Source organism: Stomoxys calcitrans, chromosome 2 (assembly GCF_963082655.1).
Source record: "Stomoxys calcitrans chromosome 2, idStoCalc2.1, whole genome shotgun sequence".
In the NCBI taxonomy this organism is placed as follows: domain Eukaryota; kingdom Metazoa; phylum Arthropoda; class Insecta; order Diptera; family Muscidae; genus Stomoxys; species Stomoxys calcitrans.
The window spans coordinates 74,594,038-74,619,739 of NC_081553.1; the positions used below are offsets into that span (position 1 = coordinate 74,594,038).

Here is a 25,702-nt window from a genome sequence, read left to right on the forward strand (position 1 = left end):
CAACAACCCTGTCCGTTAGCTGTTCCTTTCCCAATGCATATTTTTGTGTAATGGCAGATTTTTGGTCTACACAATTACACTACTCCCATGGCATACACATGATTCTGTGCACATTTTGAAAGTTGTATTGATGTCTTTGAGCGCTACACTTGATTGTCCAACAAAGTGTACCATTTTTTCAAACATGTCGCACTGAAATCGATATTTTGTGTTCATTTGCCACTAGGTTTAATTTTTGTTTGTTAAGGTGTTGCCCACAGAGAGTTCAAAAATGTTGCATTTCCTGCTCCTCTCCAAGACTACGGTGTATAATAAAGCAATTTAAAGCAGATGTTATCATTCCATAGATACCTTCACCAAAACAGCTGCGTAACCTGAATATAAAGCACATTCATGAAAGCCAATATAAGCCAATATCAAAGAGCTGATTGACATCATAAAAGCAAATTTAGTTTGAATGTTTAGAAATGCGCACTTTCTCCGTGTCCTTTGTTTTATATGCAAAAAAATTGACTCCGGAATACCAAAATTTAACGCAACTTGAAAGTTGAAAGATTTATTTGACGTTATTGTCCTACAAAGGAAATAAAAAGCTAATTCTAATTTAAAAACTAAATCGCAATTTGCCAGGAATAATTCATTATGGAACAGGGGCAGGGCAATCCATTACAGAACAGGGGCAAACTTCTCACATAGTAATGAGTGCTTTCCGATTCAAAAGTAAGCACAATGCTAAATGACCTAATTTTTATAGCCGAGTCCAAACGGCGAGCCGTAACCCAATACCTCTTTGGGGAAAAGTTTTTACATGGAATAGTAGCTCACAATTTTCGACAGCATTAGGAGGGGATAATCACCGCCGAAAATTTTTGCTAATGTTCTTGCCAGGATTCAAACCCCGGCGTTCAGCGTGACAGGACGACATGTTAATCTTTAAGCTGTGGTGGCCTCTAATTTTTAAAACAATAGAATAGATATCATCATAAGGGACTTTGATATCCTATTCGAATTATGATTCAACAAAGTCTTTTGGGGCTTTTAAGCTTTTGTATCGGATGCAATATGTATTTGAACAACACATACAATAAACAAATAAAGTATTGAAGATACGAGAACGACCCATCGCTCTGGGCACAAGTTTCATAAAGTTTCACAAGATTTTTAGAAGCATTCAATTTTAAATAACCACTTTAGGGTGTAGCGAAGCACACCGAGCCAGCTGATATGCTATTGGGTTGCCCAAAAAGTAATTGCGGATTTTTTAAAAGAAAGTAAATGCATTTTTAATAAAACTTAGAATGAACTTTAATCAAATATACTTTTTTTATACTTTTTTTCTAAAGCAAGCTAAAAGTAACAGCTGATAACTGACAGAAGAAAGAATGCAATTACAGAGTCACAAGCTGTGAAAAAATTTGTCAACGCCAACTATATGAAAAATCCGCAATTACTTTTTGGGTTGACTTTAAGTTGACTCCAAACCTTATGGAATATCCGTTTTTTTATGAATTCAAGTAGATCAAGGACATCAGGCTATACACATCTATTTCAACCACAGTCCAATCCGGGTCAGATTGTACAATGAAGTGAAGGGATTGGAAACCTTATTGCTGAAAATTTCGGACGCCACCGTAGCGCAGAGGTTAGCATGTCCGCCTATGACGCTGAACGCTTGGGTTTGAATCCTCGGCAGACCATCAGAAAAAAATGTTTAACGGTGGTTTTACCCTCCTAATTCTGGCAACATTTGTGAGGTACTATGCCATGTAAAACTTCTCTCAAAAGAGATGTCGCACTGCGACACGCCGCTTGGACTCGGCTATAAAAAGGTGGCCCCTTATCATTGAGCTTAAAACTTGTATCGGACTGCACTCATTGATATGTGAGAAGTTTGCCCCAGTTCCTTAGTGGAATGTTCAAGGGCAAAATTTGCAATTTGAAAAAATTTCGTCTAAATCGAGTAATATATACCCTTTTTATACACTCCACAATTATTTTCTTAATCGTCATGACATTTTAAGTCAATCTAGCCATGTCCGTTTGTCTTGAAATTTTGCACAAATACTTCTTCTTAGTGTAGGTCGGTCAGGATTAAAAATGGGCCATTTCGGTCCATGTTTTGATGTAGCTGCCATATAAACCAATCTTGGATCTTGACTTCTTGAGCCTCTAGAGGGCGCAATTCTTATCCGATTTGGCGTGACGTGTTTCTTAACTACTGCCAACAACTATGCTAGATATGGTTGAAATGGGCCCATAACCTGATATAGCTGTCATATAAACCGATCTGGGGTCTTGACTTTTTGAGCATCTAGAGTTCGCAATTCCTATCCGATTTGTCTGAAATTTGGCATGACGTGTTTTGTTATGACTTCCAACAACTGTGCCAAATGTGGTTCAAATCGGTTCATAACCTGACATAGCTGTCGTCTAAATCGATCTGGATTCTTGACTTTTTCAGCCTCTAGAGGACGCAATTCTTAACCGATTTGCCTGAAATTTGGCATGACGTGTTTTGTTATGACTTCCAACAACTGTGTCAAATGTGGTTCAAATCGCTTCATAACCTGATGTAGCTTTCTTATAAACCTATCTGGGATCTTTATTTCTTCAGCTTCTAAAGGACGCAATTCGTATCCGATTTGTCTGAAATTTGGCATGACGTGTTTTGTTATGACTTCCAACAACTGTGCCAAATGTGGTTCAAATCGGATCATAACCTGAAAAATCTGTCATATGAACCGATATCCCTATTTTACTTCTTGAGCCCCTAAAGGGGGCAATTCTTATTCAATTGGCTGAAATTTTGCGCAATGACTTCTACACAATGACTTCTACATACAAATCAATTCCGAATTTGACCATAACTTGATATAGCTCCAAAAGCATTGGAATTCTTTTCTTCTATCCTTTGTTTGCCTAAAAAAAAGATATATCGGGAAAAGAATGCGACAAACGCGATCCATGGTGAAGGGTATATAAGATACCCGACCGAGCTTAGCACGCTTTTATTTGTTATAGGCATAAGATTTTTAATCGGGAGATCGGTCTATATGGTAGCTGTATTCAAATATGTACAGGAGTCTAATGGTACTTCTCATCCATCATCCCGGCAACCTAACCGAAATAGATTCACAGTGTAAACAATATGGTCTACTCACTGCTCATTCCGCTCCATTTTGCGCTTGTCGACCCTTCTTTTCTTCTATTCATACATATGCCCGTCTATCGTTCTGTAAGCCTCTGCTTATTTCTTTTTTCTTTTTTGCCATCGCTTTACTTCCCATTCTCAAACTGTTTGAATAAAATCTCTAATAAAATGTTTTAGTTAAAGAATGAAAATAGTTTAAGTACACGTCTCTAGTCCTCATTTGGGTTTATGTTGACGGCAGCAGCAGACTTCGCGAACTTATTCAAATTGCATTTGCATGCCGTGAAATATATTCTTCATCTGTGCTTTTTGTTGTTTGCTGGTTTTATTTATGTGTCCATCTTTCTCGCTCAACATGCTGAGTTTGAAATTTAAAATTTATTTCTTTTTTTTCAATCTGATGTTTTGAAAGGTTCCAACTGTTTCACAGCAAAAGCTTTGTTTATTGTTCTTGGAATTATTTTTCTAAACTCATTTCATTGAAGGGTCACCATTTAGGTTTGAAAATTTGCCCATGAGCATTCTATTAAGGTCCAGCGGGGATGCTTCTCTCATATAAAGAGTGCTGTCCTATCAAAATTTATACTCAACAAAAAGGGACCTACTTTTTATAGCCTCCACCATAGGATGGGGATGTACTAATCTAGTCATTCCGTTTGTAACACCTCGAAATATTCGTCTTAGACCCCATAAAGTATATATGTATATTCTTGATGGCCTTGAAATTCTAAGTTGACTTGGTCCTGTCCGTCCATCTGTCCGCCTGTCGAAAGCACGCTAACTTTCGAGGTGTCAAGCCAAGCCATAGGGCAAACAGCGACAACCATGGTGGCCCCCAGAGCTGTTTGGTCTAAAGAAGGACTACAGACAACTATTCAACAGAGCGAAAGCAACAAGAGCACTATACGATTGGGACATCTCTAAGGCTGAACTCAGAAAATATAAGGCGAGCTGAGAAAGGCGCAGAACAAATCCGGGGTGGAATTCTGCAGCTCCGTGGAGGATACATCTGAGGCCTAGAAAGATTCTGCCGTCGAGACCAATTGCGGTGTGTCTAGTGAGGAAACACTAGAACTGCTCGTTGATATACATTTCCCGGGAAATTCTCCAACGGACAACGTAGCACCAGAAGAGGTTGTCACTTGTAGGCATTCATCGGAGGTTAATTAGACAATTGTGTCTTAGTTACGGAGACCACCGTAGCGCAGAGGTTAGCATGTCCGCCTATGATGCTGAACGCCTGGGTTCGAATCCTGGAAAATTTTTCAGCAGTGGTTTTCCCCTCCTAATGCTGGCAACATTTGTGAGGTACTATGCCATGTAAAACTTCTCTCCAAAGAGGTTTTGCACTCATTGATATGTGAGAAGTTTACACCTGTTCCTTAGTGGAATGTTCATGGGCAAAATTTGTATTTTTACTGAAAATCCTTTGGGCGATAAGAAGTTTCGACTCCTTTAATTCGCCATGACCTGATGATGTATGACCGGTTGAACTACAAGCTGTGTCTGATAGACTGGCTCCTAGGCTTAGGGAGATATACTCTGCTTGTATCAGCATGTCATATATGCCTGTGGGATGGAGTTTGTGTCCCTTCATTTTCATTACGAAAGCAGGAAAATTTCGTCAGGCTTAGGATCTGTGTATCTAAAAATATGCGTCAGCAGAGGAATACCAGGACCTCGCCAGGATTCGAACGCAGGCGTTCAGCATCATAGGCGGACATGCTAACCTCTGCGCTACGGTGGTCCTTACTTAGAGGGTATACAAATCCACTTGTTTTTTTCATATTGGCAACTCTGTTTACTTCCCCAACAGCATGTGACTTGCCAAGTGTTTTCTAGTTGGCTATTTCGTTTTTTTTTTTATTTCTTTCGCCATTTTGTGTTTTGCATGTCAGATGCATATTTTGATTTGCAGCCATGTTTTCCTTCATATCACCGGTTCATTTTCATAAACTTGTCATAAGGCTAGCATGTGGTCATTACTCTAAGGTTTGGTGATTGGGGCATTGTGGTAAGTAACCATGCTACAGAACTGTATGTGCAATATACGCTTGCCTTAGGGTAGGATGATGTAGTCTTTTTCTCAGTGGGAACAAGCCACACCATCAACATCATCCCACACTCTTCAATACTAAATTTACTGCCACCAAACTCGAATATGACATTTATGGGTAAAGGCTCTTTTCTATGTCTTAAATCTGCGCACAGGATTCATAGAAAAATTTGCTCACATTCAAATTTGAATCTAATTAATTGCATGGCCTAAAAACATTCCATCGCTGGAAGAGAAATGTTTTTGATGTTGTTTAGGATGCACGTTTGTAATGGCTGTGAGGCCAGCCCTGCAAACATTTTTCGGCATACTTACAATATTCCGCGAATCTTCTAGAAGAAGGACGAGCTTGTCTAAGAATCGTAGTCGATTTCTCCGTCGTAAGGAGTTGTGTCCTTAAGAAGAATCTTCTGGAAGGGTGTTCCGCGAATCTTCCCTAAGAGTTGCTAAAGGGTACATTAAAAGAGTGTTGAAATATCTTAGAATCGCGCAAGAAACGTGTGGATGTTTAACAAATGAGTGTCTTGAAAGAAATAAAATATACCATAAACTACTCTTCTAGAAGAGTTGCGCATTACTGGCCTGGACGTGTGGATGTGTAACAAATGAGCGTCTTGGAAGAAATAAAATATACCATAAACTACTCTTCTAGAAGAGTTGCGCATTACTCGCCTGGACGAGAAACAAAGAAGTGTTTTGAAAGATTTATCAAATATTATTGCAAAAGGGCTGTGCGTTATTCAAATGGCAGAATTAAAAATGTATAACAAGTTAAGTTTTTTGATCGAAAAATTAACAACAACACGAAAAAACTTAAATCTTTTTTTTATTACTCGTCAAAATTCATCATTCTAAGTACCAATCGTCATATAAACCAAGTGACAATTCTGTTTGGTCTTGTGGAGTTGTCCACTCAAAAGAAACCACAGAATAACATAATTCAATACAAGTCATAAATGCACTAGGCATAATAATAAAAACAAGCGCGAAAAGTCAACTCAGGCGGTTTATAAACAAATCTTCTGGGCGATTATAAAGCAATTGGTTGCGTAATAATCATCACGAAGAGTTGGTGAAGCTTCCGCACACGCAATGAATTGTCCAATGATAATCTAGAAGAGTGTTTTACGATTCATGTGGACAATTTTAACGCAATGGATTGCAAGAGAATCGTCGCGAAGAGTTGCTGAAATACCCGCAGATAGATTGCCCAATGAAAAAGACGCGAAGAGTTGCTGAAACATTCGAACACGCAATAGATTGTCCAATGATAGCGTAGAAGAGTGTTACGCGACTCATGCGGAAGAACAATTGCATAAAAAACTTCCCCAAGATTGTTTTATCCATCGCGGGGATAAACGATCTTCCAAAATCTTGTAAAATATTTGTAGGAAATATCGCTGTATATATGCTCTAAGTAGTGATGATGCTCGTAGTAGAGATTTAAAATAGTCGGCTATACTTCACTTTAGTCATCAGTTGCTTTTTTGGTGATGTATGCTCAGTTGTAGAGAGATATGTGTGTGTATATATGTGTGTGAAAAAGTTCCTTTGCTTCTACAATACATAAACGTGTCTGTGACTTTTGAATTTAATATGCATTTGTAACTGTGTCATCGAATATGTCTGTATGAGTGGTATGTACAAAAGGAAAACAGCATTTTAATTTCTATTTGCATACATCTTTGTCTAGGTTGGGGTATGTGTGTGTCTGTGTGGTCTATTTATAGTTACACTCAAAGGAATAATGTATAAGTCTGGAGCAAGAATAGCCTCGGCACAAAATATGCCAGTGGGCAAAACAAAACGTCGGCTAAATTTCATTTTGTGTAGTCTGGTGAACAAAAACAAGAGTAGAGAGAAATTGGTCAAAGTCCATGACTTGGGGGCTCTATTTAATAGATTGTTGCTGTAAATGAAAAACCTTTTACAACAATGACGGCATTTATTCTTTCAGATTTCCTTTTTTTTTAACTACAGTGGAGTAATTTAATGTCACATAGGTTCGCTAAAGTTAATGATGCACCATTATTTAATGGTTAATAATACAATTCAAACTGACTGGGTTTAAGGCAAAGTAAGCAAGAACGTGTATATATGGGAGGCCACCATGGGAGGTTCGAACTTCGACGAGAACATCACAAAACCTTTTCAGTGGTGGTTATCTCCTCCTAATACTGGCGACATTTGCGAGGTACAATACCAAAAGTTGTTACTTTGGATCAACCGGTATTTCGGTAGATGCCAATTTTTAGGCTTTTATTCTTAGACATTTGACAAGTAACAAGTAAAAGCGTGCTAAGTTCGGCCGGGCCGAATCTTATATACTCTCCACCATGGATCGCATTTGTGGAGTTCTTTTCCCTACATCTCTTCTTAGACTAAAAAGGATATAAGAAAAGATTTACTCTGCTATTAGTGCGATATCAAGATATGGTCCGGTTTGGACCACAATTAAATTATATGTTGGAGACCTGTGTAAAATGTCAGCCAATTCGAGTAAGAATTGCGCCCTTTGGGGACTCAAGAAGTAAAATAGGGGGATCGATTTATATGGGAGCTGTATCTTGCTATAGACCGATTCAGACCATAATAAACACGTATGTTGGTGGTCATGAAAGGATCAGTCGTGCAAAATTTCAGGCAAATCGGATAATAATTGCGACCTCTAGAGGCTCAAGAAGTCAGGACCCAAGATCGGTTTATATGGCAGCTATATCAGGTTACGGACCGAATTGAATTATTCTTAGCACAGTTGTTGAAAGTCATAACACAACACGTCATGCAAAATTTCAGCCAAATCGGTTAATAATTGCGTCCTCTAGAAGCTCAAGAAGTCAAGTCCCCGGATCTGTTTATATGACAGCTATATTAGGTTATGAACCGATTTGAACCATACTTGGCAAGTTGTTGGATATCATAACGAAATACCACGTGCAACATTTCATTTGCATTTTATTTCAAATTGCGCCTTCTAGAGGCTCAAGAAGTCAAGACCCAAGATCGGTTTATATGACAGCTATATCAGGTTAGGAACCGATTTGAATCATACATGGTACAGTTGTTGGAATATCATAACAAAACACGTCGTGCAACAATTCATTCCAATCGGATAAGAATTGCGCTCTCTAGAGGCTCAAGAAGTCAAGACCCAAGATCGGTTTATATGGCATCTATATCAAAACATGGACCGATATGGCCCATTTACAATACCAACCGACCTACACTAATAAGAGGTATGTGTGCAAAATTTCAAGTGGCTAGCTTTACCCCTTCGGAAGTTAGCGTGCTTTCGACAGACAGACGGACGGACGGACAGACGAACGGACATGGCCAGATCGACATAAAATGTCACGACGATCAAGAATATATATATTTTATGGGGTCTCAGACGAATATTTCGAGTAGTTACAAACTGACGAAATGACGAAATTAGTATATCCCCCATCCTATGGTGGAGGGTATAAAAACTACCCAATTATTAACAAGTAACAAGTAAAAGCGTGCTAAGTTCGGCCGGGCCGAGTCTTATATACCCTCCACCATGGATCAAATTTGTCAAATTCTTTTCCCGGTATCTCTTTTTAGATGAACAAAAGATAAAAGAAAAGAATTGCCGTGCTATTGGTGCTATATCAAGTTATGGTCCGATTCGGACCATAAGTAGAAGTCATTGTGTAAAATTTCAGCCAAATCGAATAAGAATTACGCCCTTAGGGGCTCAACAATCAAAATAGTGAGATCGGCTTATAGGGGAGCTGTATCACACTATAAACCGATTCATTCAGGGAGAAGCCGTTGTACACAATTTCAGTGAAATCGGATAATCATTGCGCCCTCTAGCGGCTCAAGAAGTCAAGCTCCCAGATCGGATTATGAGGCAGCTATATCAGGTCATGAACCGATTTGAACCATATTTGGCACAGTTGTTGGAAGTCAAAACAAAACACATCGTGCAAAATTTCAACCAAATCGGATAGGAACTGAGCCCTCTAGTGACTCAAGATTCAAGATGGGTTTATATGGCAGCTATATCAGGTTATGGACCGATTTGAGCCATACTATGGGCAATTGTTAGAAGTCATATTGAAACACGTCATGCAAGATTTCAGCTAAATCGGATAAGAATTGCACCCTCTAGAGGCTCAAGCAGTCAAGACCCAAGATCGAGCCATTGACATACAAATTAAGTGTGAGGCAGCCACTGCTGTTAAGAGACTTAAGGCGATGGGAGAACGAATTGAGGATCGGAGCAGCTCATACCATTTCGCTATAATTTAGGCAACGATAGGAAACCTGGAAGGAAGGGAAGAAATTTCCGATCGGATACCAGAGATGAACCTTGAAGTCGAGTGCGAGGCACTGCTCCCATCAGCACAGTCTTTTATTGACGGAACCTTAATATTACCATCTGGAAGATCATGTTACACGGATTGATCAAAGCTAGAGGACAGAGTGGGCCTGGGGGTCTGAGACTGAGATCTGTTTTAGACTGCCCGAACATAATACGGTCCAGCAGGCGGAGATCCGGGCGATCACGGAATGCGTAAAGTGGTGTGTTGCTAACGCGAGTACGTCGAGTGTGTGAACATCTTTACCGACAGTAAAATTGCCATAAGGGCAATAACATCCAGGACGGCAAGGTCACGAAAAGTCTTGCAGTGTAAGAAGGAGATTAACGCCATCTCTGAGGATGGCAAAATCCGCATAGTTTGGGTGCCGGGCCCTGACGGAGTAAGGAGAAATAAAAGGGCAGGCGATTTGGCCAGAGGACTGCCTTCAATAAACTTGGTTAACCCGAAGCCTTTCGGGTCGAGGCAGTCCGAGTTAAGGAAGTGGGCAAAAAACAACATTGTGTAACAGTGAAATGGTCGGTAGGACGGCGAAAATTCTATGGGGGGATTCAGATCGTGAGAAGACGAGGCTATTACTGAAAGGAAGTAAGAAGGAGGTCAGTATAGCTCTCGGAATCATAAAGGGACACATAGGACTACGAGCTCACTTAGATATTGGGTTGCCCAAAAAGTAATTGCGGATTTTTCATACAGTCGGCGTTGACAAATTTTTTCACAGCTTGTGACTCTGTAATTGCATTCTTTCTTCTGTCAGTTATCAGCTGTTAATTTTAGCTTGCTTTAGAAAAAAAAGTGTAAAAAAATATATTTGGTTCGTTCTAAGTTTTATTAAAAATGCATTTACTTTCTTTTAAAAAATCCGCAATTACTTTTTGGGCAAACCAATAAAACGGTGCGGCAAGTGATGGCATGTGTAGAACATGCGGGGAGGATGATGAGACGTTGAAGCATTTTCTTTGTCATTACCCGGGTTTCGCGTCTAACAGATACAGGCACTTAGGTGGGGACTTAATACCAGACATGAACCAACTTAGGGGAGTGGTAGTGAAAATATATGATTTTGTATGTAGCACGGAATTCCTAACTTGAAATTTTCGTTTTGGAGGTTTTCTTTACAGTTTTTATATATATTTATATATATATATATATATATATATATATATATATATATATATATATATATATATATATATATATATATATATATATATATATATATATTTATATATATATATATATATATATATATATATATATATATATATATATATATATATCAGAATAACGCTACGTAACGTAGCGCTTCGATCTTCTGCGCTCACTCTAAAATCTTTGACACCAAGTTTCGAGGTGTCTCCCCCCACTTGATCATTCCATCGAGCTTTTGGTCTTCCCGGTTTGCGTGTACCTGGTGGGTGTTTGCCATCAAAAGACTTCTTTGCTGGAGCTTCTTCATCCATTCTGACAACATGACCTAGCCAACGCAGCCGTTGTATTTTGATACGTGTAACTATACTATCGTCGTCATACAGCTCGTGGTTCGTACGACATACGACTGGTCCAAATATATCTTACGAAGCATCTTTGTCTCAAATACTCCAAACACTGCCTCATCTGCTGTCACAAGCATCCATGCCTCAGAACCATATAACAACACAGGTAGTATCAGTGTCTTGTATAGTGTAATCTTCGTCTGGCGAGAGGTGGTCTTGTTTCTAAACTGCCTACTTAATCCGAAGTAGCATCTGTGGGCCACTATTATTCTTCGCTTTATCTCAAAACTGGTGTCATTCGTTTGGATATATTGCATAATAAAACCCGATGATAAAATTACGTTTAACTCTAAAAAGGATAAGAATGTAGACCCAGAAGAACCTACAAAGAATGCAGACCCAGAAGAAGCTACAGAAGAACCTTTAGGGTGTTTAGTGTGGATGGGACTGTCCTCGAGATCCTCTGGTTGTATAGAAAATTCGTTAGCCGGGTCGTACTTAATTCGTTTTTACTTGTTTGATATAGTTTTCTTTGTAGTTAGGCAAGGAAACTGACAACGGCATTTTAGGTTCATTTCACTTAGGCCCAGAGATTAAACGCCATTGTGAAATCGTAATTTTGCGCTGGGATACACATTTTAGTTTAGATATCATTCCTCTTTTAGTGGTTTTAAAAAACAATTCAACTTTTTTTACACATCTTTGTTAGAAGACCCAAAACAATCAACATAAGCCAAATCCGAACATGTCTTTTTTGTGAATATGACTATGACATTCACATGTAAATTTTCATCCAATTTGGTACTCTTTTATTTGATTTATGATGCTAATTCATTCGATGCGCCCGAAAATATGACAGAAAATATTTCTATTTAGTTTCTAACGTGCGACAAGTGTTTAAATTTATGGCATTCCATAAAGCTGTGTGAGGGTTGTTGTATATCTAATGGCATTTACATAAATTTCCGTTTTTATTCTAGGCGAGATTGTAAATACCGAATTTCGTGGAAGAATCAAAAATAACCACTTCACTTCTATGCCATGCAATGCTGCTACTATGTTGGACTAAAACTTAAATTGTGCAAAAATGACAAACAAGGCAAATTTACTGAATGGCTGATGTTTCAGCTGGAAGCATAATCGCTCTGAAACAGAGCAAATGTTCCGATTGAATTGTTTACACAGAGGCTATGGTCCAAATTTACATAAAATGTGATTTTTCAAAAATTCCTCGTTTCCATTTTTAATTTCCGTTAAAACGTCACGTTCGGTTACAAAAGAACCTTTTGTGCGCAAATAAAATAGACAAACAGAAGGGAATCGATGAAGGATCTATGGCGGAGGCCATGTGCAGTGGGGGCCTCTAGAAAATAGCGAGTGGAAATATAATTATATCCTACAAAACCATTGTGGTAAAGGATTTCATAAATTTGTTATTAAAACTCAAGAGAAGAAAAGACAAATCGATGTTGAAAAAGTGTACCAGCAACAATAGAATTGATAGGAGAATTTTTTATTTCATTTCATGGTAGGTTTTCAGGACATACCATCAAATCTGCTCTTTCTAAAGAATTTATGATAGACGGATAGACGGACAGACATGGAATATTTGTCGCTGTATCTTAAGAATTGTGAAATGTCCTATCTCTTCACAATTAAGGAGCTATAATTAAGTTATCTTATATATTGGGTTGCCCAAAAAGTAATTGCGGATTTTTTAAAAGAAAGTAAATGCATTTTTAATAAAACTTAGAATGAACTTTAATCAAATATACTTTTTTTATACTTCTTTTCTAAAGCAAGCTAAAAGTAACAGCTGATAACTGACAGAAGAAAGAATGCAATTGCAGAGTCACAAGCTGTGAAAAAATTTGTCAACGCCGACTATATGAAAAATCCGCAATTACTTTTTGGGCAACCCAATAGTAAGAATTGCGCACTTTAGGGGCTGAAGAAGTAAAATAGGTAGATCGGTTTATAGGGGAGCTGTATTAGGCTATAAACCGATTAATGCCATATTGGACACGTATGTAATTTTATGGGAGGTCATGGGAGAAGCCGTTTTACAAAATTTCAGCCCTTTAGAGGCTCAAGAAGTCAAGATCCCATATCGGTTTATATGGCAGCTATATCAGGTTATGTACCGATTTGAACTATTCTTAGCATAGTTGTTGGAAGTCATAACAAAACACCTTATGCAAAATTTTAGCTAAATCGGATAATAATTGCGCCCTCTAATGGCTCAAGAAGTCAAGACCCCAGATCGGTTTATATGACAGCTATATCAGGTTATGGACCGATTTGAACCATTTTTAATATATTTGTTGGAAGTCATAATAAAACACCTCATGTAAAATTTCAGTCAAATCGGATAGGAATTGAGCACTCCAGACGCTCAAGAAGTCAAGACCCCAGATACGTTTCTATGACAGCTATATCAGGTTATTGACCGATTTCAACCATACTCAACACAGTTGTTGGAAGCCACAAAAAACACCTCATGAAAAATTTCAGCCAAATCGAATAAGAATTGTGCCCTCTGCGGCTCAAGAAGTCAAGATCCCAGATAGGTTTATGTGGCAGCTATATCAAAACGTGGACCGATATAGCCCATTTACAATACCAACCGACCTACACTAATAACAAGTATTTGTGCAAAATTTCAAGCGGCTAGCTTTACTCCTTTGAAAGTTAGTGTGCCTTTGACAGACAGACGGACGGACGGACATGGATAGTTCGACTTAAAATGTCATGACGATCAAGAATATATATACTTTATGGGGTTTTATATAAGTATTTCGAGGAGTTACAAACAGAATGACGAAATTAGTATACCCCCATCCTATGGAGGAGAGTATAAAAATCAAATTGTGTTTGTTTGTTTGTCTGTTCCGTATAGACTCAAAAACGGTTGAACCAATTTTCTTCAAATTTTCACAGATTGTGCATAATGATCCTGTGCTGAAATAGGGTACCACATTTTTTGATATCTGAAGAGGGGAACGGACCCTCCCCCTTACCATGATTTTCAGAAACTCCAGATTTCGGTGATGGGTGTTGCGATTTAAGTGAAATTTTGTGTGCTATCTTAGCATAGCCTAAAAACAAGAATCTGTACCCAAATTTCGGATGGGGTACCTAGGGGGACCGGCCCACCCCCAAAACCTACCAAATATATATATAGACCAATTACGACAATATGGGACTCAAATGAAAGGTCTTTAAGAGTAGAAAACGCATATGGTATCAAATTGTCGGACCAAGTTTTTGGGGGACCACCCCAACCCCCAAAACACACCTAAATCGGGAATTTATACCGACCATGGCAATATGGGACTCAAATGAAAGATATTTGAGAGTAGAATACGATATCCAAAAGTGGGATCAAGTTTCTGGGGGTCCATCCCTTCGCCAAAACACCCCCCAAACAGCACTTATTTACTGACCATGCCAATATGGGGCTCCAATAAAAGGAATTTGAGTGAAGAATACGAATCTGATATCCAAATGTGGAAGCAAATGTTTTGGGTGGGGGTCGCGCCCCTCTCCAAAAACACCCCACTAAGAGTAAACATTTACGACCATAGCAATATGGGGCTCAAATTAAAGGTCTTTGGGAGTAAAGCACGAATATGATAACGATATTCGGCAAAAAAATTTCTGTGGGGCCTCCCCACCCCCGTAACACCACCCAAATAGGACGTATTGATTGACCATTGCAATATGGGAATAAAATGAAAGGTATTTTAGAGTAGAAAACGAATCTGGAATATATATTCAAGGCTAAGTCACTGAGTGGCCGCCTCATCCCCTAAAATATCCACCAAACCGGACAAGGTTGCCGACCATGGAAATATGGAGCTAAAGTGAAAGGTATTTGGGAGTAGACTACGAATTTTATATCAACATTCGGGACCAACTGTCTAGGAGGGCCATAAAAATCTAGGAGATTTTTATGGCCCATATCCCAAACTGGACATATTTGCTGACTTTTGCAATAATTGATATCCAATTTTGAAGCCAATGACAATATGCGGATATATTTTCAGGGCAAAGTGTTTGGAGGAACACCTAACTCCCCAAAACCCCCTTAAATCGGACATATTTACTGATCATGTCAATCTGGTGCTCAAATGAGAGGTATTGAGGAGTAGAGCACGAAATTATAACCATTTTCGGGACCAATTATCTCCGGGTTTACTTCTTTCCCAAAAAACCCCACAAACAGCAATTATTTATTGACCATCGCAATATGGGACTCAAATAAAGGTATTTGGGAGTAGAATACGAATCTGATAACCAAATGTGGGACCATGTATTTGGGGCACCGCCCCTCCCCCCTAAGAGTACAAATTTTTACCGACCATAACAATATGCGGCTAAATTGAAAGGTATTTCAGGTTAGTAAATGAATTTGATAACCAATTTTGGGGCCAGCGTTTGGGGGACGCCTCATCCCATAACTCCCCTTAAACCAATGGCAATATGGCGTTGGAAAAAATGGTATTTGAGAGCAGAGCACGATGGTAGCATTTTTTCAGGGTTAAATTTCTGGGGGACCAACTCACCCCCTAAACCGGACATACATATTTACCGACCCTGGTAATATTGGGCTAAAATGAAAGGTATCTTGGAGTAGAGTACGAAATTCACAACCACTTTCAGGTCCACGTTCTTAAGGGTCCAGACCACCCCCTAAACCCAACAACCACCACCCTGGGGGTCTTCCCATTCGTAAAATCCCCATGAGAATAAAGTCAAATAAAGCCTTTTAAAGCATAAATGACCCTAAAACCCCCTGAGCGAATTCATACACCAATAAAAATCATATGGGGTTCATATAAAGGCATTCATATTGTTATACTGTTAGTCAAGCGATATACATTTACTATTTTCACTAAAAGCTCTTTAATTGTCGAAAATAAATATTCAAAGGATAATTTTGTTCCATATAAAGTTAAAGAAAGCGCGGCGGAGCTTTGTAAAAGGCCCTTTTGATGGGCCCCTCTTCAACTTCATTGGAAAACTCGCTTTGCACCATAGCACAATACACCGCCATGACTTGGTAATGTGGATACTAACTCATCGTCCCTAACAGATGGGGAAAATCGTAGAACGTTTGTTATTGTCACGCATTTGATTTACCAGCATCATCGTAAATTTATTTATTTATTAACATTCTCCCTTCGTCGTTTTGCGCTAGTCACCAGAACATGTCTATTCGTGTAATTTAAAATGCTGGCCTCTGACAAGGGAAGTGTAACAATATCACGAAAGAGTGAGTGGGAAGAGGAGAGATCTTTTGAACTTTGACCACTTTACTGCGAATCACACCCAAAGTGGCATATTTTATTTTGTGCCAATTACTCGAAATCCATGGAAGATTTTCTTATAATTATGAGTCCCATGACAATGCTTTTTCTCAACGAATTTTCCATTTAGGCGAAAAGGGAAGAATTTTGTCATATCCTCAAGAGCTGAATAATAAGATGCTTAGTTCAATGATTAGTTGCCTGTTTTTTTTAAATATTCGAATCTAAACCGTGAGCTGCAGATCCGTTATTCTTTCAAGTATGACTTACGTAAGCAGCTTTAATGAGGGTATAAGCTGAGCTTTTGATTTTATCGAATTTAAACCCAAACGTTTTGGGCGTGAAATGGTAGGACCCATGTAATAACTTTTCAGGTGGTATTTTCAGTATTTGTGTAATGTCAGCTGCCACCACAAAGCAAACTTTAGTCTCGCAATTTCCGGACAACATGTTCCATACCTTCCACCAGTGCAGTGCTACAGTGTATTTAAACTTTGTACTTTTGCTTACAATGCCATGAATTCGAAGGTCCTGCCATAGTTTTAAGTTCTCCGATCGATTTACCTTGGGAGGAACTATACACTGATCAAAATCCTTAGATCAGTACCAAGTGCATCGGGTCTTAAATGACTGGGGGGTCTTAAATATGGTATACCATATGCTGAAATCTGACCTTATATGACGCGCCACGTTTCCTCAACAGAAGTACCTCGATATCCAACAAAGTGAAATACTTAAGAGTGATCTTGGACAGAAAACAGAACTGGAATCACAGAGGTTGGACACTGGACGGGCCCGAAATGGGTCCTGCACCCGAGATTAGTCTAGCCTGGATCTACGAGAGCCTGATTAGACCAATACATACTTCAGCCTCAGTAGTGTGGTGGACTGCGATGGAGAACAAGTACAACATAAGTATGAACAACATGTTCGGAGAACCAGGGCTGCGGAGTCGACCGGTGTCGAGTTTTTGATGCCGGACTCGAAGTTGAAGTCGGGCTTTTGGGCCGGAGTCGGAGTTTAGTTTGCAGTTGATCACGCTTGCCCTGACTCCGAACCGCTCTCCGACTTCTGCTGTATACTCCGACTCCAACTTAGACTCCGACCTTGGGTCGAGGGCTAGGCTCCGCGGCCCTGCGGAGAACATGTTGTCTTGGCTTAGGAAGGGCCTATGCCTATCCGGCCCATAGACATGTAGATTAAGTGTGAGGCAGCCACTACGAATATGAGACTTAAAGCGATAAGAGGCTGGATAGAGGATAGAAGTAAGTTCCACCATCGCGGTATAATCTAGGCATTCTTGATAGCGGCACGGTCTTGGATTGACGTAATAATGGAGGCGTCGATATGATACGTGGCAGGAATGGAAGAGATATCGAATCGGATCCCTGAGACAACACTTGGCGTCGAGACCGAGGTACTGCTGCCAACGGCACAGTCTTCGATTGACGGCATTGCCATCCCAAAGTTCGGGATGGATAGAGCAAAGCTAGAGCACAAAGTGGACCTGGGGGTCTACATTGCGGGCCCAGTGACTGAGATCTGGTCTTCATAACGGTTCACTGGACCTATCGAAAGCATTAGACAAGATTAGCCTTGCCAAACTATTAGAGGACATCGCCAACACGTTCCTTCAGTCAGGCCTAAAACGCTGGGTCACGAATTATTGTGTGGTCGCCAGTCATTTGTGGAATTTAGAGATAAGAAGTCAAGGACCCGTAGAGTAAAACAGAGAGTTCCCCAAGGCGGGGTGATATATCCGGCACTGTTTAGCCCCTACATATCCTCTATTCCACCCTCTTCAGACGGTGGTTCAGGCCCGAAGGGCAATGAATGACAAATGGTCACAAAGTGGGGGTTGTGAACACTCCAATATTATGGGGCCCAATTTAAATTTGACGTCTCTGCCTGGCTAGAACAGACCTCTCAGTCATTGTGTCCGTCATGACTGTACGGAAAACTTACTGGTAGACTTAAGGTTGCAAGTAACGACTTCTGCAGAAGCAGTAAGGATGCCGAGGAAGAGAAGACTATAGAACATCTGCCGTGTGTGTGTCCCGCACTGGCAGAATGATTCCCGATTTAGGTTCTCATCTATTTAAGGACTCGTCTGAGTTGGCAGATGTGAACATTCGCAAGTTTTTGGACTTTTAAGGCGATTTGGATGGCTTAACAATAGGAGCTAGAAGGCATCTTTCTTCTCCTGTGCCTGTGTAGAATTACAATAGACGAAAACGTCTAAGTGAGTCTGAAAGCAGACTGTCACTTAAACCTTACCTAATCTAACATGGTCCATATTGGGCCATTTATGGTATAGCTGCCATGTAGACTGATCTGCCGATTCAGGGTCTTTAGCCCAAAAAATCCGCGCTTATTACCAAAATTTCACTTAAATTTAGGGCAATGGGTTTTATTAGACCCGTTGACATCCTAACCGAATATTGTCCTGATTGTCTATTTAGACTGATCCTCCTATTAAGGCCCTTAAGCCAAAATTAAGCCTAATTTGTTACCCGATTTCGCTAATATTCAGAACAGTGAGTTGGACTAGGCCTCTCTTTGTAAAAGCCGGAGATGGTCCAGATCGGATTATAGTTCGATATAGTTGCCAAATAGACCGATTTAGGTTTTGAAACCCGTAAAAGGCAGGATAAATTTCATTGCATTCAGGAACGAGAGGTCGCACGTCCCTTCAGTTGCAGGAGTACATCGTGGCGGCCTTCTTGAATATTGAGGAGAAATTGGAACATTTGGTGCCGCTCGGGACCACACGGGGCTTCACCTTATTTTCCAATTGACTAATAATTTGCTGTGTGGCAGGATTATTAATGAAAATTTCCGGAATAGTGGGGGTATGAAGCGGATGACAAGAAGAACCACCCAAGGAGAATTGTTCCCGTCGATTTTGGTGAACGTAGTGAAAAATGAAGAATTGCTGGATCTCGATGGAGGCCACCGCGCTACGGTTAGCATGTCCGCCTATGACGCTGAAAGTCTGAGTTAGAATCCTGGCGAGTACACCAGAAAAAAAAGTGCGCCACGATGCTTGGGCTCCATTAGGCTGACATTTTGCATGACGTGTTTTGTTATGACATACAACAACTGTATTAAGAATGGTTGAAATCGGTCCATAACCTGATATAATTGCCATATAAACCGATCTTGGGTCTTGACTTCTTGAGCCACTAGAGGACGCAATTATTATCCGATTTGACGTGTGTTGTTATGACTTCCAACAACTGTATTAAGAATAGTTCAAATCGGTCCATAACCTGATATAGCCCCCATATAAACCGATATGTGTAGGGTTTTATCGACAACGCCCGACTATTGTGTTTCGTTATTTGTTTTGGGGTAAAACTTCTGCGAGAAGCATAACGAATGCCAGCTTTTGCAATTATTCATACTTGTCATCGCATATAATTTGTCAATGTTCTTAATTTAATTCAATGTATTCAACTGTTTACTATGTCCATTTATATGTCATTAACCCCAATAATGTTGAACCGCTTCAACAATTATCCATTTAAACAAAATAAAGAAAAACAATTTAATGCACTTACCGCCTGATCATTGATAAACCATTGTAAATGCGATGCTGGATGCGATTTTCCCGATGTGCAATTTAGATTTAAAATTTCGCCAATTTGATACTGGAATTGCTGGCCTTTGATGTGTGGTCCATCGCGTGGTAAATCTGTAATGGATACAAATAAAAGAGAAGAGTAAACATACAACTCCCCAAACAAAAGCCATAGTTGAAAACGTTGAAAGAACTTAACCAATTGGCTATGTACATTCATTCATGTTAATGCGCTATTTTGGTTTTTGTTCTTTTTTTGGAGGACCATGTCAAAATATTCTCATGTCACTACGATTACCATGGGCAAATTTCACATTTACACAAATTTGCATTAGTTATTGTCATTATAGAGCCATTTTATGTATTCAATAATAAACACTCACACATGCTCACATTCGGAAATCCTGAACACTTCTTGCTATTTATGATTCAAGCAATGCCATGGCAGAATCATTTTTCTGTTGATTTTCTCTCTTTTAGTTAAATTTGCTCTCCTTTTTTTTGACTAAGAACGTGATGTGAATGGTAAAGGATATGTCGCTTATATCATGCATATGTGGACTTTTTTTCACACACACACACACACATAATCCTAGAAATCGTTGCAAAGTATGACAAAAGTTTACCCTCAGCATTGAAACTCCAGGATTTTTATTTCATTTGAATCACTGATGTAACCATGTGAAAGTATCCTGGCAAGGAGGGATAATGATAAATGTAAAAGGATTTTTGTCTATGCTGTGGCAGAACTTGAACAGTAAACGAGTTAAGAGCTTTATTGCCATTATGCTCTTGTTATTCGCAATTTTACTGAATCAATATTTATATCTGTTGTTGATTTTTTAAGAAAGTCAATTTACAGAAAGTATACAACCAAAGGAAGCTTTGGTTAAAGGGAGATTGATACCCACCAACAATCAATGGGAGTAGGTCGTTTTGATTTCTTAACAATTCTAAGATGATTCAGCCCCTTTGGAAGTAAGGGCATGACATGGGAAGAGGCTGCCTCTGAAGCAAATGCCTTGGGATTTGACACAAAGCTGGCAATCGCATGGGTTACCAACAAAAATTCAAATCATCTAATCAGAACACCCTGATAACGTGTAGGTGTGTGAATGACAAGCCATTTTCGACCGATTATGACTTCAAAATACTTATTAGTATAGTGAAATAGAGATGACATATTTTTTTGTTTTCTTCAAAAAAATGTTTTTAAGAAATTTTTACCAACATTTTCAAACTTTGAAAAGAATTGTTGTCACTGCAAAAAGTTTCTACAAAATATTTTCTTTTTACGCAATATTACCCGCAGAAAATAAACATGACTTTGGTTAGGAGGTAAGGTTCAAGCGGCAGTCTGCCATCAGACTCGGACGGTTTCGACCATTGTGTTATCACAGACACAGTTCCTACCGTTGAATCATCCAGATCGTTTCGAAAAGCCCAACAACTTGCGAATGTTCACATACTCCAAATAGGACAAGTTCTCAAAGAAATGAGAACCTTAAGCGGAACTCCTTTTGACTGCCAGTGCGCAACACACACACAGCAGATGTTTCATACTTACTTTTATTTTAGTTGGTTATGACAAAACATTTGTTCCACTAGCCGAAAGTAGAATAGCGTTTCAAGCAAAGAGCGTAAGAAAAGAGAAGAGCTGGCATTAAAGCCCTATTCGGGATGACGAGTAACAAAGTTTAAAGACACAACATGTTCGCATTGCTTACGAAAATTCGTTTTTCCTTTATTCCAATTTGCGGTTGCAAAGAAACAAAGCAAAATACGAAAAAATGTTCGAACGAATGTCCGAATCAAAACAGAATAACCCGAAAATGTTGCAACCCTCAATGTGATTCCAATTGGAATACATTGAAAAGGTTGTGTCTTTAACGCGATTTATTTTACGATACGGGCAAGACAAAGCAGAAACCCTCTATTGTATTTTCTTGCGCTCTTTGGCTTCAAGCGCTTCGTCCTTTCGCGCTCATTTTATCATCTCTGACACCAAGTTTCGAGTTATCTCGCACCACTTGATCTTTCCTTCGGGCTTCTGATCTTCCCGTTTTGCGTGTACCACCGTGTTTGCCTTCAAACAACTTTTTTGCCGAAGCTTCTTCATCTATTCTGACAACATGACCTAGCCAAGACAGGAGTTGCACTTTGATACGTGTGACTATGCTATCGTCGTCATACAGCTCATGTTTCATACGATGCCTATATTCTCCATTAACGCAAACTGGTCCATATATTTTATGAAGAATCTTTCTCTCAAACACTCCAAGCACTGCCTCGTCTGCTTTCTCAAGAACCCATGCCTCAGAACCATATAACAACACGGGTAGTATCAGTGTCTTGTACAGAGTAATCTTCGTCTGTCGAGAGGTGGCCTTGTTTCTAAACTGCCTACTTAATCCAAAGTAGCATCTGTTTGCCAGTATTATTCTTCGCTTTATCTCAAAGCTGGTGCCATTCGTTTCGGTTACGGCGGTGCTAAGCTATATAAAGTTGCTGACCATCTCAAAGCTGTGGTTCCCAACTTTCTCAATTTTCCATAACTGATCGGTTGTACAAGGCGTTTTGGGAGATGAAACCATCCATTTCGTCTTATCTCCATTTATTGCCAGACCCATTTCTCTTTCGATTCTCTCAAAGGCTGTAGTTACTACTTCCGGTGACCGACCTATGATGTCGATGTCGTCGACATAGACGAGTAGCATGTGTTCACATGTGATTAGTATGTCACATCTATTCATATCAACATCTCGTATAATCTTCTCCAGCAGGATATTAAAGAGATAACACTTTAGGCTGTCTGCTTGTCTAAAATCTCGTTTGGTGTTAAATGGTTCATGGAGATTTTTTCCTATTTTTACTGAGGAACGCGGAGTTTTATTAATTTTGCAGAAATACCAAACTCAGACATGGCTTGAAATACATTTGAACGTAAAGGGGTATCGAAAGCGGCTTTTTAGTCAACAAAGAGATAATAAGTGTTGATTTGTCCTTCTCGGGTCTTTTCCTGGATTTGACGCAGTGTGAATATCTGGTCTAGGGTGGATTTACCAGGTCTAAAGCCGCATTGATACTGCCCAATTATCTCATTGACTTTAGGTTTTAATCTTTCACACAGTACGCTCGAGAGTATCTTGTATGCGATGGGGAGGAGACTTTTTCCTCTGTAGTTGGCACATTCCGTCTTGTCTCCTTTCTTGTGTATGGGACATAGTAATAGGAGCAATACCATATAAAATGATCTCCGGATTTGACGCCTTTAGGCCCTAGAAGCCACAATTTTTGTTCGGTATGGCGGAAATTTTGCATGTGGTGTTCGGTTAGGTTATGTCTATAGCCTGATGTAGCCGTGTCATGCTAAAACTTCGCTGCAAAGAGCCTCGCACCGCGGCACGCCTTTCGGACTCGGCTATAAAAAGAAGTCCCCTTTTCATTGAGCTTAAAATTTAATCGGACAGCACTCATTGATATATAAGAAGTTTGTCCTTTTTCCTTTAATGGGCTTATCAGCGTGTGGCCTTCGGTCTTAAATAGTTCAGCGGATAACCCGTCAGCTCTTGCTGCCTTGTTCTACCCAGATTGTGCAGACAAGCTGATACATACGCCTTATCAGCGTGTCGCCTCCGGTCTCAAATAGTTCAGCGGGTAACCCTTCGACTCTTGCTGCCTCGTTGTTCTTTAGTTGGGTCACTGCTACTTGGACCTCATTCTGACCAGGGGGTAAACATTCTATAACATCATCAGGGATTGGTTCTGCGGTATACTCTTCGCCCCCAACATCGGATACTAGCAGTTGGGTAAAATGTTCTTTCCATATCCTCAGCATGCCATCTGTTGCCAGATTTCCTTTTTTTGTCTCTGCAGGAGAATGTCCCTGCACCAATCGACACCGATACCAGCCAGCGTTGTTACAAACTGCAGGAGGCCAAGGCAATTCAGAAAGGATGTCAGAGTATACATAGAATCGCCCATTGTCTATCTTACTTCAATTGTTCCTAGGTATGCAGGTCCGTTCTTATGCCTTGCCGACAACTACCATCACCAAGTTGTATCTGCCGATGTTAGCAATGGTCCTTTTGGCTGACTGAGTTGTCGTTTCGGAATTCAAACGTGTTGCCTTAGGGGTAGCCTATGAAGCGAATTTAGGGTCATTCGCACCAAGCCACTCAAAAAGAAAAACAGAGCAATGCGCTTTTTATTATTTCAGACTCTTAAAGAGAGTATTGGTTTGCCAGAAAAGGCTGATGGCCTGGACAAATTATATGCATGCGAAGATAAAATAGGTTCGACCTTGTCCTTAAGTCTTGAACCGGGTGTCTTTGTCAAAAGCCCCTGCCGACCAGTCGTCTGTCTGTTAGTGGAGCCTGGCCTGGCAACCGCTCTACCAATGTGTGAGTGTTTGCATTTTCATAGTCTTCTCTTGTTCGTTTTTCAAATTTCTTCGACGACATTAAGCGAACAAATTGTGGCGCACAACTCAGAACTGATCGTCCTACGTTGCTCAAGCTGAACTGTCGCCTGCATTACCAGTTTTGCCGAACATACAGACGACCATTTGCCTGAAAGGGCTTCATCTACGAAAAACTTTTTTTACTACAGGAGTGGATTTTATTTATCTCACCATTCCGCTGCCGCGAAGTATTGTTCGGCGACGCGTATAGTATATACTCTTGATCGCCTTGAAATTATAAATGGATATAGGCATGCCCGTCCATCTTTCCTCTGTCCTTCCGTCCATATGTACGTCCGTTCATCTGTCTGTCTGTCAAAATAATGATACCAATCGATCAAAATTTAATTGAAATTTTGCCCATAAACTTTTTCTGCTTAACTTCTTGAACCCCTGCGTATAATCTGATATAGCTCTCATATAAATCAATCTCCGTATTTGAAATTTTAAACCTCTAGAAGCCGCAATTACAAACCGATTGGGCTGAAATTTTGCACGTAATGTTCTGTTTTCTTATATATAAAAATCAAATTGTGTTTGTTTGTAGGTTTGTTTGTTTGTGTATTCCTGAAAATAGGGTACTACATTTTTCGATATCTGAAGGGGGTGGACCCTCCCCCTTACCCTAATTTTCAGAAACGCCAGATCTCGGAGAAGGGTGGTGCGATTTAAGCGAAATTTTGTGTGCTCTCATATAGTATCCCTAAAAATAAAAATTTGGTGTCCAAAATTCGGATGAGTCACCTAGGGGGGCCGCCCCACCCTAAAACCTACCAAAATATATTTACACCAATCACGGCAATATGGGACTCAAATGAAAGGTATTTAGGATAAGAAAACGTATCTGATATCCATTTATCGAACCAAGTGCTAGGGGGACCACCACTAGCCCCAAAACACCCCTAAATCGGACATATATACCGCCCATGGCAATATGCGACTCAAATGAAAGGTATTTGCGAGTAGAATACGAATCTGATATCCAAATGTGGGACCACGTTACCGGGCGTCCACCTCTTCCCCAAAACACCCCCCAAACAGGAATTATTTACTGACCATGGGAACATGGGTCTTAACTCAAAGGTATTTGAGTGTAGAATTAGAATCTGATATCGAAATATGGGATCAAGTGTTTGGGGGGCCGCCTCTCCCCAAAAAACCTCCCCCAAAGGGGACACATTTACGACCATAGCCACATGGGGCTCAAATGAAAGGTATTTGGGAGTAAAGCACAAATTTGATATCAATATTCGGGAAAAAAGTCTATGGGGCCACACCACCACCACAACA

At 39.9% G+C, this 25,702-nt stretch overlaps 1 protein-coding gene across 1 annotated transcript in view; it reads right to left on the minus strand.

The window, feature by feature from the left end:
• The window catches only part of LOC106086663 (uncharacterized), a 221,578-nt gene that overhangs the window by 34,560 nt on the left and 161,316 nt on the right, over positions 1 to 25,702 (minus strand). The window contains exon 5 of the mRNA XM_013251415.2: positions 19,931 to 20,064. Within this exon, the coding sequence (XP_013106869.2) occupies positions 19,931 to 20,064 (134 nt within the window). The remainder of the gene's footprint in view (positions 1 to 19,930; positions 20,065 to 25,702) is intronic.